This window comes from Eptatretus burgeri, chromosome 3, assembly GCF_056783735.1.
Source record: "Eptatretus burgeri isolate ZD-2024b chromosome 3, Ebu_testis_v1, whole genome shotgun sequence".
NCBI classification, from domain to species: Eukaryota; Metazoa; Chordata; class Myxini; order Myxiniformes; family Myxinidae; genus Eptatretus; species Eptatretus burgeri.
The window spans coordinates 144,059,582-144,076,681 of NC_140963.1; the positions used below are offsets into that span (position 1 = coordinate 144,059,582).

Genomic DNA, 17,100 nt, shown 5'->3' on the forward strand with positions numbered 1-17,100 from the left:
ATGGCAGATAGTGAGACCCAGAAGCTTGAAAGAAAAGACTTCTTCCAGAGGATTGTTGAGAAAGTGGATGGGGGGGTTTTCTAAACGGTCCTTTCGAAGGGACATAGTGAGAGTGTGAGATTTGTCTGGATTGAAAGACATGTTCCACGTGTTGGACCAGTTTGTGATTTTATCCAGATCTGCAGTGAGCGAAGAAGCTGCTGCTTGCCGGTCTGAGGGATGACAGATGGTACGGCAGAGGGTGTAGTCGTCGGCAAAGAGAAATAGAGGATTTTCCAGAGAGTCGGAGAGATCATTGATGAAAACCAGTAAAAGAACAGGGCCCAGAACGCTACCTTGAGGAACTCCAGCCTGCACAGGAAGAGGGGATGAAAGAACTCCATTTAGGGCCACACGTTGACTGCGACAGGAGAGGAAGTCTGCGAGCCATGAGTGGAGATGGCCTTGAATACCATGGGAAGAGAGTTTGGTGAGTAGTGCAGGATGCCAGACTATGTCAAAAGCACGTGATATGTCCAGGGATACGGCTCGGATTTCCTGTCTGGCATTGAGGACCTCCATCCATTGATGGGAGAGCAGAAGCAGCATATCCAGGGTAGAGTGACCTGGTCTGAAACCAAATTGATGATTGGAAATCAAGCCATTGGAGAAGAGGAAGGATTTCATGTCTGAAGTGATGATGGATTCCATAACCTTGCTGATGATTGGGAGAAGGCTGATTGGTCTGTAGTTACAGGGATCTGTTTTTGCACCTTTTTATGCAGGGCAGTGATGTTAGCAGATTTCCAAGCAGATGGCAGATGACCTTGGGCAAATGAGAGGGTGAATAGAACAGAGAGAGGGTGAGCAAGAGCAGAAGAGCAGGCTTTGAGGACACGTGGGCTGATGCCGTCTGGACCGGTTGCAGAATCTGACTCGAGGTTTGAAAGCAAGCTCTCCACCTTGTCAGGAGAAAAGGATACAGAGTCCAGGGACAGGTGGGTGCGACTGGGTAAAGTGGGTAGAGAAAGTGATGGGTTTAGGACACAAGATTTAGCTGCAAACACCGAGTTTAGACATTCAGCTTTATCACTTCTGGTATCAGCAGTGTGGCCATTTGAGGTAAGGGAAAGGATGGAGGGGGAACATACACCAGAAACAGATTTGATTTAATGCCACCAGGATTTTGAGGAGGGAGAGAGGTTTCACAGTTCAGACTTGAGATGAGAAAGATGTTGTTTTCTGGCTCTCCTGAGGGTAGATACACACTTGTTCCGAGCTTTGTGGAAGGAACTGAGATTACCCTCAGTTGGGTTTGCTTTCCATGAAGCAAAGGCAAGTTGTTTCAGGACAACTGCCTCGCCACAAGCTTCAGTAAACCAAGGGCAGGAGGAAGGGTAAGACAACTGAACATGAGAGGGGATAAATCTGTGCATGAGGGAGAGCAAGTTTCTTTGAAAGAATTCCCAGGATGAGTTGATGTTTGAGAAAGTCGTGATAGGAGACCAGTCTGTAGTTTGATGGCTGCTCGGAGACCCTGCCAGTCAGCTTGAGTGAAATGCCAGACTCGACGGCGGTGAGGTGGTTCTCTGATAACAGCCAGAGAGATGTCCACTTTGACAAGGACGTGGTCAGAAGAACCGATTGGAGCGGAGTAAGAGCAGCAGATAATGTCAGGGAAATTTCTCAAAATCAGATCCAGAAGAGATGGAGAGAGTTTGAGGACTCGCAAGTGCATAGCTTTAACTCGGACCCGAAGGGGTTTTGGTGATATGTCAACAGTAAGAGAAAAACTAGAATCACTGTTTAATTCCTTGAGCTCGGGGATGGAAGTATAGCTCAAACCAACAGGGAGAAAGCAGATGTCCTTATTCAATATTTACATCCACCACCTAAGGTGGATGGGAGTTGTGTGTTCACCCCTGTCTGGCTTTTTGTTTGTCTATGAGCACGATATCTCAAAAATTTACGGACGGATTCAGACCAAACTTGTTGGGCAGGTTGGGTGTGCGACGAGAACGAATTGATTCGATTTGGTGAAGATCTGGATCTGGATCCGGCCTATCAGTGGGATACAAAGTGTAAAATGTTCAGCCCGGCGGCGGTATGCGCTCTACCGAGTATCGTTCTCGTTTAGCTCTGTATTTACTCAAGAGAACTTGAAATACACACCAGATTTGACACTGAGCCAAGAGTGAATGTTACTTAGAAGACATGAATGTAACCTCTGAAGAGGTTAAGAAGATAAAGAACATTCACGCAAGAAAGTCAGCAGTCCCAGATGAGTTTCACCCACCATTGGTAAGAGTGATCAGTTCAGGCGTAGATGAATCCCTCGCCCTGATTTTCAACAAATCCATTGAAGAAGCGAAATTGCCTCCAGAATGGAAAAGGGGCAATATCTCACTTTTTTCCAAAAAGGGTAGTGGAAGGTCCCCAGAACTATAGATGCATGAGCTTGATTTAAATTATTGGGAAACTACTGGAAAGTTTCGTCAAGGGCAAGATGATGGACTTTTTGACAATCAATAATGTTCCAACTGATGGCTAGCATGGATTTACACCAGGGTGATCATGTGAAACGCAACTCCTTTGGGTGTCAGAGTGGACAAGAATATTTGATCAAGGAGTTGTGGTCTGTGTTTCAGATTTTGACTTGAAGCATTTGATGCCGCCTCACATGAAAGATTGCTGTGAAAGCTGTACACATATGGAACTAGACTGGTACTCGGTGGAGCACATACCTCCGTTAGGTTGAACAGTTTCCGTTTTGTATCCCACTGGTAGGTCGGATCTGAGTCCGGACCTTAACCAAAATCGAATCGGCTTGTTATTGTCACCTACTCAAGTCACCTAGTGTTTGTCATAACTCGTCCAAAACTTTTTGAGATGTCATGATTTACATACTTTTTTTGTTCCATCTCTCAATTATGAAGAATCACTTAAAAAAAAAATTAAAATTATAGAATCCAGATCTGGATATTTTTCAAAATCTAATAAATTCGTCCTGAGCACACAGCCATCCTGTTCACCAAATTTTCTCCAAATCTGTGCATAACGTTTTGAGATATTGTGCTGACAGACAGACGTGGGTGAAAACATAACCTCCGTCCACCTTCGGTTGTGGAGGTAATTATAGGGAAAACGTTCACATGGATTTGAGCCTTCTTGATAGAAAGAGAGCAGAGAGTATGTGTCCGTAAATGGCACAATGTCTGACTGGTGCAGGGTGACAAGTGTAATGTACTGGGTCCTTCAATGTATACCACAGGGTAATATACCGGGTCCTGCATTCTTTGGTGTCTTTATTAATTAACTCCCTGACATGGTAGAATGAACAGTTCAGATATTTTCAGGTGACACGAAACTGTATGGCTCAACTGAAATCACAGAGCAAGCTGAAACACGACAAAAGGACTTGGATGGTGTAACTGGAAAGTCAGACGCGTGGCAACTGCCCTTTAACCAAGGTAAACACAAGGTAGTACACAAAGGCCGAAACAACCTCGAACAGGAGGACAGTATGAATCAAGTTACAGTACAGTAAATCAGGAAGTCAATCAGGAGATTGACTTGGGAGGTCAAGTGAACAGGGAATTTAAATTCCACGAACATGTTGCAGCAGCTGTTAACCAAGGATACCAGCTACTTGGCATCATATGGAAGATGTTCAGTCACCTGAACAGGACCTCCTTGCCACCTTTGTACTCAACATTGGTCATACCTCTTCTAGAATATGGAAATATCCTCCGGCACCTCCGATTCAAGACAGATGCAGATATGGTTGAGAAAGTCCAGATAGTCCGGGAGCCAACCGATCAAAATTAAAAAAAAATTGCCCGGTCTGCTATAAAATTTTTGTGTTGATTTTCATAAAGAGACACCCTTTGAGTATATGAAAACCAATGTTGGCAATGGTGAAACTCTTGCGCAACAACACAGTCAACACTTTTGCGAGCCCCCTCTGATGACAAAATGTTGGCAAAAGCGAAGATGTAGGATGGGGGTATGGGTAATTCATATTGTCCTAAAATCATAACCACTAAACCTATATACACAAATGACCCCTCATATTCAAGAGGAGTTCATTTCCTATATCACAATTGGTGTAGATTTAACCTACCTACAATTGACAAGGTTATATGTCAAACAACAAAAGATTTATGCAACTCAGAAATGCTTGACTATCAATGGGGTCAGGAACAAGAACATACTTTTTACATGCCATGGTTTTAAGGAAGATAAAATTAGAAATGGATTAACACAATATTGTGACATGAAACATCCTCTTCAGAGGAAGAGTCACTCTCTGAAACAACTCCACCACATGAACCTCTCTGACCAAGGCATATGCATGTCACTCAGCAAGGCACAGCAGCCTTTTGCATGAACATCGTTTCAGACATTTGGATAATTTGCACATGCAAGACACAGTTTTGTCTATGTTTGGCTTGGCTGGCTTAGACATGAGAATTGGGACCAGTTTTCCATTGATAAGGGTTCTGCCAAATGTTGTGGCTGGGGGAAGTGCTCGGTCACTGAGATGTGCACGTCTATACAGAAGCAATTGATACAATGCTCTTAAAACAAGGAAGTAAAACGCATCTTCTGTTGCTGGCAGTGACCTAAGGTCTAATTTTGAAGAGACAAACATATGCTGCCTGAGGGTATCCAAACAGCTGAACCCTTTTGGCCATGCAGAGCAGTCCAGTATACTCTGGCCTCATCAATGACACATTCTGTTGCTGCCATTTCACTATCTCTTCCAAAATCAACAAGGTGGGGAAGGTTTCCTATCAGTCCCAGAGAAACCTGTGCCGCTCTTCTTTTCACAGGAACACAGGCATCATCCCAACTGACTGGAAGAGGGGCCTTGTTGTCCCTCTCTGGAAAGGGAAGGGTGATCGCCAAGACTGCAACAACTACCGAGGGGTGACGCTGCTCTCAGTGCCGGGCAAGGTCTTTGCTCGGATAATTCTTGATAGGGTTCGCCACCATCTGCTTGAGCACCAGCGTCCAGAGCAGTCAGGCTTTACACCAAAGAGGTCAACAATTCACCGTATCCTTGCACTTCGTGTCCTCACCGAACGCAGACGAGAGTTTCGGCAGGGGCTGCTTGCAGCCTATGTTGATCTCTGTAAAGCGTTCGATTCAGTGAATCGGGATGTCCTCTGGAGAATTCTTGGTCTTCGTGGGGTGCCACCGAAACTGATCGATCTGATGTCTGAACTCTACTCTGGTACTGAGAGTGCTGTGGAGTGTGGTGGTACCATCTCTGACTTATTTCCAGTTGTTACTGGAGTTCGTCAGGGATGTGTACTTGCCCCCACACTTTTCAGCACTTGTATGGACTGGATTTTAGGGAGGATGTCGGAGAGATAAAGTTATGTGCATCGTTTGGCAATGTCAAGATCTCGGACCTTGATTTTGCAGATGATGCAGTCATCTTTGTGGAGACTTTAGACATCCTCTTGGGGGCCCTCGAGGTGCTGAATGAGGAGTCGGAGCCGTTGGGATTACGGATTTCTTGGGTCAAAACTAAGATCCAGGCTTTCGGTGACATCTTGGATGCTGCTGTCCTGTCTGTGTCTGTTTGTGGTGAGGATGTTGAGGTCGTGGATAGATTCACTTACCTTGGCAGTGATATTCATGTCTCCGCAGGTTGTGAGCCGGAGGTCAATAGACGTCTGGGTCGGGCCTGGGGAGTCATGGATTTACTGGATCATGGGGTGTGGCGCTGCCGGTACCTGTGCGGGAGGACGTAAAGTCCGAGTCTTCAGGTCCTTGGTACTTCCAGTCTTGCTCTATGGGTGCGAGACTTGGACTTTGACCAAGGATCTGAGACGGAGACTTAATTCCTTTGGTACCAGGTCTCTTCGAAGAATCCTGGCTATCGCTGGTCGGATTTTGTGTCCAACGAGCGGTTGCTGAGAGAGACTCGGATGAGATTTGTTACCTGCATAGTCCGTGAGCGTCAGCTGCGGCTGTATGGACATGTGGCTCGTTTTCCTGACGCTGATCCTGCTCACCAGATTCTCTCAGCGAGGGAGTCTCATGAGTGGAGGAGGCCAGTGGGCCGACCACGTGCCTCATGGTTGCAGCAGGTTGACCATCATCTCAAGGAGATGGGGATGGGCCTGGCATCTGCCTGGGGGATGGCCAGACGGAGGCCCCTGGAGTACCGGCGGAAAGTGGACGCAGCGACGCGCTGTTCTGGCACATGCTCCCATACCTGACCTGACCTCTTCTTTTCCCCTTCTGAATGAGTAGCTCACTGTGTCACATCCACACAACACATATGTGCACAGAAGTGTGGCTGCGACATCAAGAGGATTTTCTGGTACTTCTTGCTCAACACTTCTACCAGCTCATGAATAGGTAGGTATTGATTCTGCCGTTGTATCCAGAGTTCTTGCAATGTGTTCAAGCAGCAGAAGTGATATATACACAGCATAATTATGTCTGTATCTGTTGCATGCACAACAGCTCAATGGTGATCAGGATATTCCACACAATATGCAAGATGAGCAATAATCCTTGTGTCTGCCTCTTCATGTTCTTCACAAGGTAAGTCCAGAACTGAACTTGATGCTGATGTGATGGAAAGAGTGTGACCTTTGTTTTCCATCATACCACCAAGAATGATGGTCACTCCATCCGGAATAGCTTCAGGACTCTCACAAAGGGAAGTGCCAATGAAGTTCTGAAGATTTCCTTTATTTCTTGGATTCTTCATGAGTAAATTCCAGTCCGGAATTTCTAGACTCTTGGATGGTGAGAATTGTCTTGCCTGGTCTGTCTGGTTTCTCCTCTGCTGCTCATCACCCTTCAAAGTATGGCTATCATCAAAATCATCCTGATCACCAATGATGTTGACACAGTTGCACATTTCAGGTTTGAACTGAAGGAGCTTGCGAAGATACAGCTGGGGAAGTTCAAATGTTTTCGCACCCATTTTTTGGTATTTATTTACAAATGCCATTGTGTCTACCAGATAAACTGTGTATAGGTCACTCTGTGGTAATGATGGCAGCTGTAAAACAACATCCTGCTCAGCTTCAGCAATTAGCACTGCCACCAAATCAGACTTGTTGCCTTTGCGCATTACAACCCCCTGTGCTAAGCGTGGATCAACCTCAAACAGGGATGATGGATAGTCTGTCCACTCATGGGAAAATGCAATCTGTCTTGTGACTGGGTCGGCATCTCGATAGAAACACAGCACACGTGTAGTTGCAGTCTCATCTTGATAGATCCTGATTAAACTCTGTTGCCTTGATGGGTTTGATTTCTTCTGTGAGGAGAAAGTTACCAGCTTCAGTGGTTCAATCTTAATAGAGACCACCTCTTCTGCTTTCATAATGGCTTCCATGCCCTTAGCTTGAGCATGGACCAAGTCTTTTGAAGCATCCTTCTCACCAGTTGCTCTATTGAGCAGATCCACTTGGTTGTTACACTGGAATGGGTTTATCATCTGCTGGCATATCACTTTCTTGATCTCCTCAACATGCATATGTTCTTCTGTTGCCTGCTTATGTGTTTCTCCATGATGAGTAGATTCCTGTTGGCCTAGATTAGCCATAGACTTTATGTTCTCTGATACAGCTGTGAGAAATGGTGCTGTCTTCACATATTTATCTCGAGCAGCTGGTGCCTGAGATATGCCTTTGAACAGAGATGTCTTCCCTTCATTGTTGTATGTCTGCTCCAGGGCCATGTCACTCCAAACACCATTGAATTTTCCTTTGGAAGAGTGAACTGTGAAGTACCCAACCTGATCTAGCAAACCTTAACCGAACTGTGTTCAATAGAGTAAGAGGATTTTGGGGTAGGGGTAACTTTGGTTGACAAAAATGTTAATTTTCTCTTTAAAAATTGATAGAACTCACTCAAATTTGCTGTTTTAATTAGCCATGGATACCATGTTCATATCACATTAAGAGAAATTAGTATTCTAATGCAGCATCTGCCTATGATAAGAAAAGTTCTAAAGGCCATCTTCAAAAAACGTTATTTTTAAGGCATTTTTCACAAAATTATGTACTTTTACGAGGTTTACTTCCACAAAGGCAATTTTTTTTGTCATTTTACAATGCACTGATTGAATTCTTACATTTAGTTCACATTTATTTTTCATGAATGTGATTTTTTAATTTTTTTAGAAATTTTATTGACAATTGCTGTTTTATCAAATTTTTCAAATCTTCCTCAAACAAAAACGTCCGCCAAAATTTTTCGCAAGAGCTTATGAATTGCCAACATTGGTTTTCATGAACTGCAAACATATATCTAAACATCCTGGGGGTGTAAAATTTTATAGCAGAGGCTGTAAGGTCCAACCCTAAAACAGCCTCGTACATAGGTTGGCTCCCGGACTAAGAGAAGGGCCACCAAAATGGTTCCAGGAATGAAGGAGCTTCCCTACCAAGATAGGTTGAGGATCTTGAATCTACACTCCCTCCACGACATGAGGAGGAGGGGTGATGTGATTATTGTACACCAGATAATTCATGGACTGACGAGGATCGATCCCAGTCATTTCTCCAAGACAGCGAGACATACTTCAACGATAAGTCACTAAAGGAAGTTATTTAACAAGAGGAGTATACTAGACATCAGGAAGTGCTTCTTTCGCTGTAGAGTGGTGGGTGACTGGAATGGTCTTCTCCAGGAAGTAGTTGAAGCCAAGATGACAAATTGATTTGAGTGTAAATTAGACAAGCATAGGTGGAATGAAGACTTACACCTTCCATAAGTTTCTTCTTGTTCTTCTTATGCTTCTTCTTGTTCTTCTTGTTCTTCTTGTTCTTGTTCTTCTTGTTCTTCTTCTTCTTGTACACTGGTACTCATTTCGCCCACCTTGGAAGGATGACAGGTTGAGTCAACCCCACCTGGTGTTAATTCAGCGGAAAGCAGGGCTCAAACGCAGGACCCTATACTATGATCCCAAGCCATCCACCCTTACTGCAAAGCCAACACCAGGCTTCGTCTCCTCTTCTCAAGCATGTGCTCACACTAAAGTTCAGTGTTATAATGACAAAGGGACCTGGGTTTTACAGGATCACATTCTTCCCCCGAATATGATGATGATGATGATGATGATGATGATGATGATGATGAGCTTCAAGATTGCATCATTAATGCTGTTCAGGGCATATCCTGTTCTATCTTTGTGAAAGTTAAGGACATTTTTTATCAACCTCTCCAGACATGTATTGAAAGAGGAGATGGACAAGTTGAGTCCGAAACAAAACTTCAAACATTGTTCTAACAGTTCCATATTCAACTAGAAAGTTGTGCACGCTTGGTGTATTCAAGAAATAAAAATGGTTACCTATGTAAAGGACACCAGGTGATTGTTTGCATATTTACGATTAGCAGAGCTGTGTAAAGAAAAACCTGTTGATGTCCCTGTGCTGCCCCAGTGTTCTCCTCCTCCTACTACCCCTTCCTCAACCCCCTCTTCCCCAACCCTCTCCTCCTTCACGTAATCCTCCAGCATTCCAGTGAAATTAAGGAGATAAACTGATTGATTGAATGTGGTGTCGATAAAGTGCAGCCATGATAGATGAAATGGCTGCATTTATGTGTCCAAGTTCCTTGTATCTGCTTTGCGCATCCTTGCATATACCCTGCTGTATCTTTGTAAGATTCTGAAGCAAGCATTCAATCCAATTTGGCAGTTTCTTTTGAATTGCCGAACTTCGACCTGTAGTTTCGTTTTGGATTGTTCTGCGAAACTGGCAAACCATGTGTTTCCAGTATGTGCCTGTGAAATCTGTGCTTCTCCATATTTGTGTGTCCATGAGTACATGTTTCTCCTGTGTGCAGGTACACACCTTTCGAGGCCCTCACTGGTGCGAATATTGTGCCAACTTTATGTGGGGTCTCATTGCCCAAGGCGTCAAATGTGCAGGTATGGTGTCATGTGTGTCTGTGTTTTCTTGTTAATCTGCAGGTATGGTGTTGTCAATGTATGTACGTAAGGGAGGGGTGGGGGGGGGTTGTAGTGGTTGTAGTGTGCAGGTATGGTGTTTCTAATGTGGAAAGTGTCGTTGGAATGTCGCTGAGGTTTTCATTGTTTGCCCGCAGTAAGGAGTCATGTGTTCGAAAGTGTCATTTATAAATTAGTAGTTTCTCGGGATTTTGAGTATGCCAACAATATATGTTAATTTGCTTTGTCTATTCGATTTGAAAACCTTTATAAATTATTCTGAATGCAGTGCATTCCCAAGTCGATGGTTTGGGTTATTGAGCTTTGATTTACGTAAGAACATCATGGATCCCTTACATCCCGATGTTGATTGGTTTCTTTTCATCCAAAACAATAACAATATCTGATCCGGTTGAAGATCTGTTATTAACCAAAATGTTATTTGCGTCACATCTCGGCTATGAAAGTGTGCTGATAATTTTGACTTCAAACAGCATTTTCTGCTGATCAAAGCTACGAGACGTGCTTGGGTTTGCGAAGCACACCAATACACACACCGGGCATTACCTTAAATTTGCACCAATCCTTATACCATGGCCACCCGTCCCTTTCCTTCCTACACTAAGGAGTTTGCTGATTGTGTGTCGGCGCCGAGACCTTTTTCACGTTGACCGCAGGGCAGTGGTCACTAATGGCACTTAGGAACAGCGCCAGGCCTTGCTGCTGAAAGGATGCGGGGAGCGAGTGGGAGGTAAAGATCGGGTTTGGGGGAGAGGGACAGCGCCTGCATTGTTGCAATGTGAGATGCAAATGGCCTGAAGAATGTAGTTACGATGAACCGCTAAAAGGCACTTTGCCGTGAAACATGGTGGAAGGCTAAATGTGTATGTTGCTAAATGTCAAATGGCAAGATGAGAATGAAGGTAAAGTGGGCTTGGTCAGTTGTGCGGAGGTGGGGAGGGGTGGTAGGAGACTGGATGATTTGTAAAACAGTAGACGGAGATGAGTTGAGACAAAATCGGTTTCTCTTTCCTTTGAAGTTTGTATGGCGTTCAATGAACAGTGTGGTTCTGAAGGTGGTGCCTTTGACAGAGGTCGTTGTTCTACTCTGGGTGCAGACTGTGGACTCAATGTTCATAAGCAGTGTTCCAAGATGGTGCCACATGATTGCCAGCCTGACCTGAAACATGTGAAGAAAGTGTACAGCTGTGATCTGACGACGCTTGTGAAGGCTCACAACCGCAAGCGACCAATGGTGGTGGATATGTGCATCAAGGAAATAGAGAGTCGAGGTGAGCTGTGGGACCCACCACCAAGCCAAGATGGGTACGAAATGAAAGGTTGGATGATTTCTATTTTTAAAAAAATATTTAATTTTTGCAAATGACAAGCAAAGAAAACATAAAATGTCATAGCCCTTGTTGTTTTCATAATTTTGCTGTATGGAGTTTAAGGTCTCGCCCATATTTATGTATAACTCTTTCTCTATTGAGTGCAGCCTGTGGCTGCTGGTTGCATCATTGGTTGGGATGCGGCTGATGCAGTGTCCCCTTACCAGTACACTGGTACTCATTTTGCCGACCTCGGAAGGATGACAGGCTGAGTCAACCTCCTGGTGTATTAATTCAGCGGCCAAGCGGGGCTTGAACTCGGGACCCTAGAATCCCAAGCCACCACCCTAACCACGAAACCAACACCAGGCTTATGTACAACGAAAATAGCCGCCAGTCTACCAGTCGGCCATCTTTGATCAGATTACAAACTAAAGTGAGGGGCACGTGCATACCATCATATCCTGTCTGATATGATCTCGAAAACAAAAACGATGTGCATATGTATACAATTACGTGTTGGCTTTGTGCCATGTATGGAGCGATTTTATTCATACATGTCTGAGATATGGTTGCGGACGCACGCACGCACACAAAAATTGAGACCAAATCCATAAGCTTCCCTTTTCGACGAAGTCCAACAGGGGCTAAAAATATGGAAAAGGAGATAATACTGTATCGAAAGCAAAAATCTGATGATTTATCATGTTTAGTCGTGAGATTCTTTTCACTAACAGGATGAAAACATTACGTTTTGGTTGTTTATGGAGTTGCAATTGGATGTCTGTGCTGTAAGTAAGTTAGGACGTGAACCAGTATCATGATAAAGATAAAGATAAAGATGAAGACATTTTCTGTATTTGCTGCGATCTACACTTAAAGTGAAGTTAAAATCAAATTAAAAGTGTGTTTGGAAAAGGAAATGATAAATAAACTGGAGTGAGAATTGCTTTGTAATACATCCCCCCTTCTGGTCCTAATGAATGTTTTAAATGGGATTAAAATAAATTAAATTCAAATCAAATGGAAGACCAAAGAGGTACAGTCCTGCATTGGAGTCATCAGAAGGAACCCGAACAAGCAAAAAACAAAGATGAAGTCATCAAGAGGAATCGGGAGAGGATTTAGGTTTCAGATGCTACTCCTCTACCCCAAAACCCATCCAGGAACAGCCAAGTGAGCCTTATTCAATAAATAAATAAATAAACCCAAATTTAAAAAAAAGTTTTTGGTTGCCAGATCATGCGTCTGATCAGGTTGAAATTTAAAAACCTATGTTCCCCATCACTACTAAATCATCATTGTGAAAATTCACATCAATCGATGAAGCAGTTCAAGATTTTTTATTTATTTAACATTATCACTCAATCCAATATGGCTGCCAGGCCATGTGACCTATCAATTATTCATGAACAGCTTGGTTTCCCCAAGGCTTGGGGAATATTTTTGTGAAGTTTCACCTCGATCTGTCTTGCCGTTCTGGCAAATCCAATGTGAGGAAGATTTTTTTTATAGGTTTTATGGTTAATACGATATGGCTGCCAAACCATGTGAGCTAAGATGTCATAGGTGTGAACATTTTGTTCCTCATGGATAGGCTGTCATACCTGTAAAGTTTCTCCTCGATCTATTTAGCTGTTTTAGAGATTTTTTTCTTTTTTTTTGATAGGGTTAGGGTTTTTTTTGTTTTGTTAGAGACCTCAGTGAGAGACCTGCGCTGTGAGAGAGTGAGAGAGAGAGAGTGAGAGACCTCAAAGACAGCCTCATCGCGGGAGATACCAATCATACGAAATGCCTTGGTTTCCACAGCATGAAGCCGAGAAAGGTGAGAGGCAGGAGCACCAGCCAAGAGGGGAGAACAGTACTCCATCAGGCTGCGGACGAAAGCTTTACATGTGGTCAGGAGCTCAGGTGTGCCAAAGAAGGACTTTTCACAGGAAAGATCATGGCAGATAGTGAGGGCCAGAAGTTTGAATGAAAGGACTTCTTCAAGAGGATTGTTGACAAAGTCGATGGGGGGTTTCCAGATGGTCCTTTCGGAGAGACATAGTGAGAGTGTGAGATTTGTCAGGATTGAAAGGCATGTTCCATTTTTTGGACCATCTTGTGATTTTATCCAGGTCTGCAGGGTGTGAAGAGGCTGCTGCTTGCCAATCTGAGGGATAAAACATTAAAAAAAAACATAAAATAAAATGGCTGGATCTAAACCAAAATCTGATCCACTTGTTCTCATCACCTAATCAACTCATCCACAACTTTTTGAGATGTCATGATGTACTGCACATAGTATTTGGTCCTATCTCTCAATTTTAGAAATTAGGTCTATGTTGACCTCAAAAATAATCGGTGGTTGAATTCAATGACCTGATATGTGAATCCTCTTCACATTTGAAGTCTAGGATGAAGGATGAAAATTTAGGATGATAAAAAAAAATTTAGGATGAAGGATGAAGGATGAAAATTGACAATTAAAAAAATTAGGCCTACGTTGACCTCAAACATAATCGTTGGTTGAATTCAGTGAAATGACATAAAAATCCTCTTCAAATTTGAAGTCAATCAGATGAAAATTAAGGATTTAAAAATCTGAAAAGTTGTTGACCTTTGGCCTGTGATGACCTTTTGACCTTTTGAGCTAAAAAATAAATAGGATTCTGTTAGACCACCAACTCCACCATTTGTGAAGGTTCATGACGATCGTTTTAAAATTGCGACGTGTCGGCGATTAAAGGTGAGCAGATAGACAAACAGAAGCGATCAACATACTTGTCAAAAACCAAAAATTGCCAAGTCACAAAAAAACAAAAACAGACAGACGAACGGACCCAAATGCAATCCCCTCTCCCCTGGCAAGGGTATTATTAAGATCATATTAATATGATTACGCTTTCAAGCAACTTCAACGTAGGAGGAGGTCATTAGGCCCATCAAAGCATGGGCAATGGTTGATAACCAATTGGTTGTATATCCGTGTTCTATCTATCTATATATTATTAAAACTCTAATCTTGTATGTACGTATGTTCCCGAAATACAGCCAAAACGGTACAAGATAGTGCAAAAATTTTAGGGCCACCTTAATCAACATTCGCCTGCGGTGTGCAGTATCAAGTTTCGTTAAAATCGGGCAACGAAAAAAAATATTAAAAAATTAATTTCCGATTCAGTCAAGTACTCTTCGAGAGAATTTGATCAATGCAAACAACCTCAGCGGTATAGTTCGCGGGAGCTATCTTTATTTTATTTTTTTCAAATGATTTTTTTATCAACCGCTGTCACAACGGGAACCCAACGGGTTCATGGGTCATCTAGTCCTTTATAAATGTTGACAGTCAAGCAATGAAGCAGCACGTACCATTTAAAAAATCTTTGGAATGACTCGGTCGGGGTTTGACTCACCGACCTCCAGGCTCTCACCAGACATTCTAACAATGAGAGAGTTCATAGAAAACCTGACCCTGCGCAGTCTTGAGATAAATATAATCATCATCATCATCATCATCATCATCATCATCATCATCATCATCATCATCATCATCATCATCATCATCATCATCATCATCATCATCATCATCATCATCATCATCATCATACAACTAGAGGGGGGGAAAAATACAAGAACAAGGGCGGGGTCTACAAGCGGAAAATTTGATTGATCGAGATGACAAATAAAATACCGTAATATTTTGTCCAAGTACTGCTCAACAGAAGGGTTTTGAAAGTGACAAAAAGACGATTTGTGTTCTACAGTGTTCAAGTATATAATTATATTGAAATAAAATAAAGATTTTGAAGGTTGGAGAAAAAAATATATATTCCGGCAGTTTCCTGCCGTTGATGCAGGGGTCTTTGACGCCACCCTATCCAACATGTTCAATTAATTCTTCATGCTTGTTGTTTGTGTCCTTTATGACGTCCTTATAAACAGTAAGTTTCCTATTTGGAATGATTTTCAATTTTGTTTGATTGCCAGACAGGCAGAGTAAAAACAATTTTTTTATGTCCCTCCTCTGTGGAGAGACAGACAGACAGTTTGCAGACAGACAGACAGACAGATAGAAGTGAAGCATTTGCTTTACCCCACTTTTTGCTTTGCGTGTGTTGTCATCCTGGTCATCATCGCCCCATATTCTCACAGAGCGTTAGTTATGCTGATGATTTGGTTATGCTGGGCAGTTTGACATTGCCTTTCTAGCAGTCGGTCAGAGTAGAGCAGGAATTTTGTAATATGTTTCGCGAATCTTTAACATCCACCGACCAGTGCTAGTAAATGGGACACCCAGCTTACGGTCCTTCCAAAAGTCATTACACTCTGCTTAAGTTCCTATCCGAGATACTCCAAAACTCACTACGACCTAGACATTGATTCCACGGATGCCTGTGAAACACCAGGAGGGCAGTTTATGATGGCGTTGAGATTCAAACCTAGATTAGACAGCTCAAAGGGAAGTGCGTGTAACGAAGCTACCTTGCTAGGCCGTGATTGCTTTCGAATTGCCTTATTTTTATATAACAATGAAATGAATGAACAATGAAATGTAATTTTAAGAAATTAGATCACACTGCTTATTATGAATAGATAGTATGATAATTTAATGATGGTGTTTTTACGGCCACTTTGCCTGAAATCCGCTTTTAGTCTGATTGGTAAGTGCAGCCGATGACCCCTGGACAGCTTAAACGCATTCCATGTTCGGTTAAAGTGCACTTCTTCTCAAGAGGCAACATCCTGATTCTATATTCCATACGAAGGGCAACATGGGGCCTGTAGGATACTCCACAGTTCCATAGCTCAACTCCCTCTTGTCCTTTACTACACGACGTTTTTGATCCCTTACTTAGCACAGGAGTCATGCTGGATGGGGTATCGTCATGTTTTATCCCATCAAATACTCATGCTTTAAAAAGTGTTTGTAAAATAATTTCTTAAGTCATTTTAATCATTCTGCCTTCTTTGTTTTCAACCATGATAATCTGTTTGAATGTTTGCAACATCGACTCAACTTGTATCACCATAATCTTGTCACACAGTTAAATCTCACGAAGGGCAATTCAAATGATTTTTGACAAAATAAGAGCAAAAAAAATAAAAATAAAAAACGAACATAAAGGGCCAAATATACATTTCGAGAAAGATATTACCAGGCTGAAGCGCTGGTGATAAAGGGAATAAATTGTTGTTTCTTGTTGGTCCAGCACAATGGACATTGAAACGATGAAGATGGCCATCTCCTTCAACCTACGAGAACAAATTTGTGGAATCATTTGTCAGATACTAGTGGGTGGTGAAATTTTTGCATATTCAGAGAGGTCTTGCTCACCGCCGCTGGAACAGCCACAGCTGTAATCAGGGCCGTAAACATTCATTGTACTTCCAAAACAACAGAGATCGGAAGCTTCTTGTTGTCTAAAAGATGTCCATTATCTTCGTGGACAGATACTTTCAATTGATTGTATGGCACCGAAGCTGTCGGTATTCGGGGTGGGGAAGGCTCACAATGTTGGTCTCTCCAAATGGAATGACCCTCCACACCAACAACCCCGAGGAGATTGGTGTGGCCCCCATCAAAGACATGGTGTGTGGTGCTTATCTGATCAACATGCGCATGAAGTGTTTTGGTGAAGGCAAAGGTTACAGGTCGGTTTCCAGTACATATACCCTCGGAAAGCCAATCTGCGTCATCGAGGCCAAGCAGGTTCAACAGGCCAACTGTGAACTGCAACTTGTACGGACTCTTCAACATCGGTGTGATGAGCTCCTTTGCCTCATTTAAATTGAGATCGACAACATCCGGTGGAGCACACTTTCTTATTAAATACTTCGGCCAATTGAAGCTCCACAAGCCAGGGGGCACAT

General features: G+C 42.9%; 1 protein-coding gene across 5 annotated transcripts in view; it reads left to right on the forward strand.

Annotated features, from left to right (window-relative positions):
- Positions 1-17,100, forward strand: part of LOC147031204 (N-chimaerin-like) — a 118,031-nt gene that overhangs the window by 61,740 nt on the left and 39,191 nt on the right. For 2 of the 5 annotated variants that reach the window (XM_085876035.1, XM_085876032.1), the window contains 2 exons: positions 9,811-9,895; positions 11,032-11,253. In XM_085876035.1, coding sequence (XP_085732161.1) covers positions 9,811-9,895; positions 11,032-11,253 — 307 coding nt within the window. Of the gene's footprint in view, positions 1-9,810; positions 9,896-10,536; positions 10,665-11,031; positions 11,254-17,100 lie in introns of those variants that run through there. The other 3 variants (XM_085876034.1, XM_085876033.1, XM_085876037.1) reach the window with 2 other exon arrangements.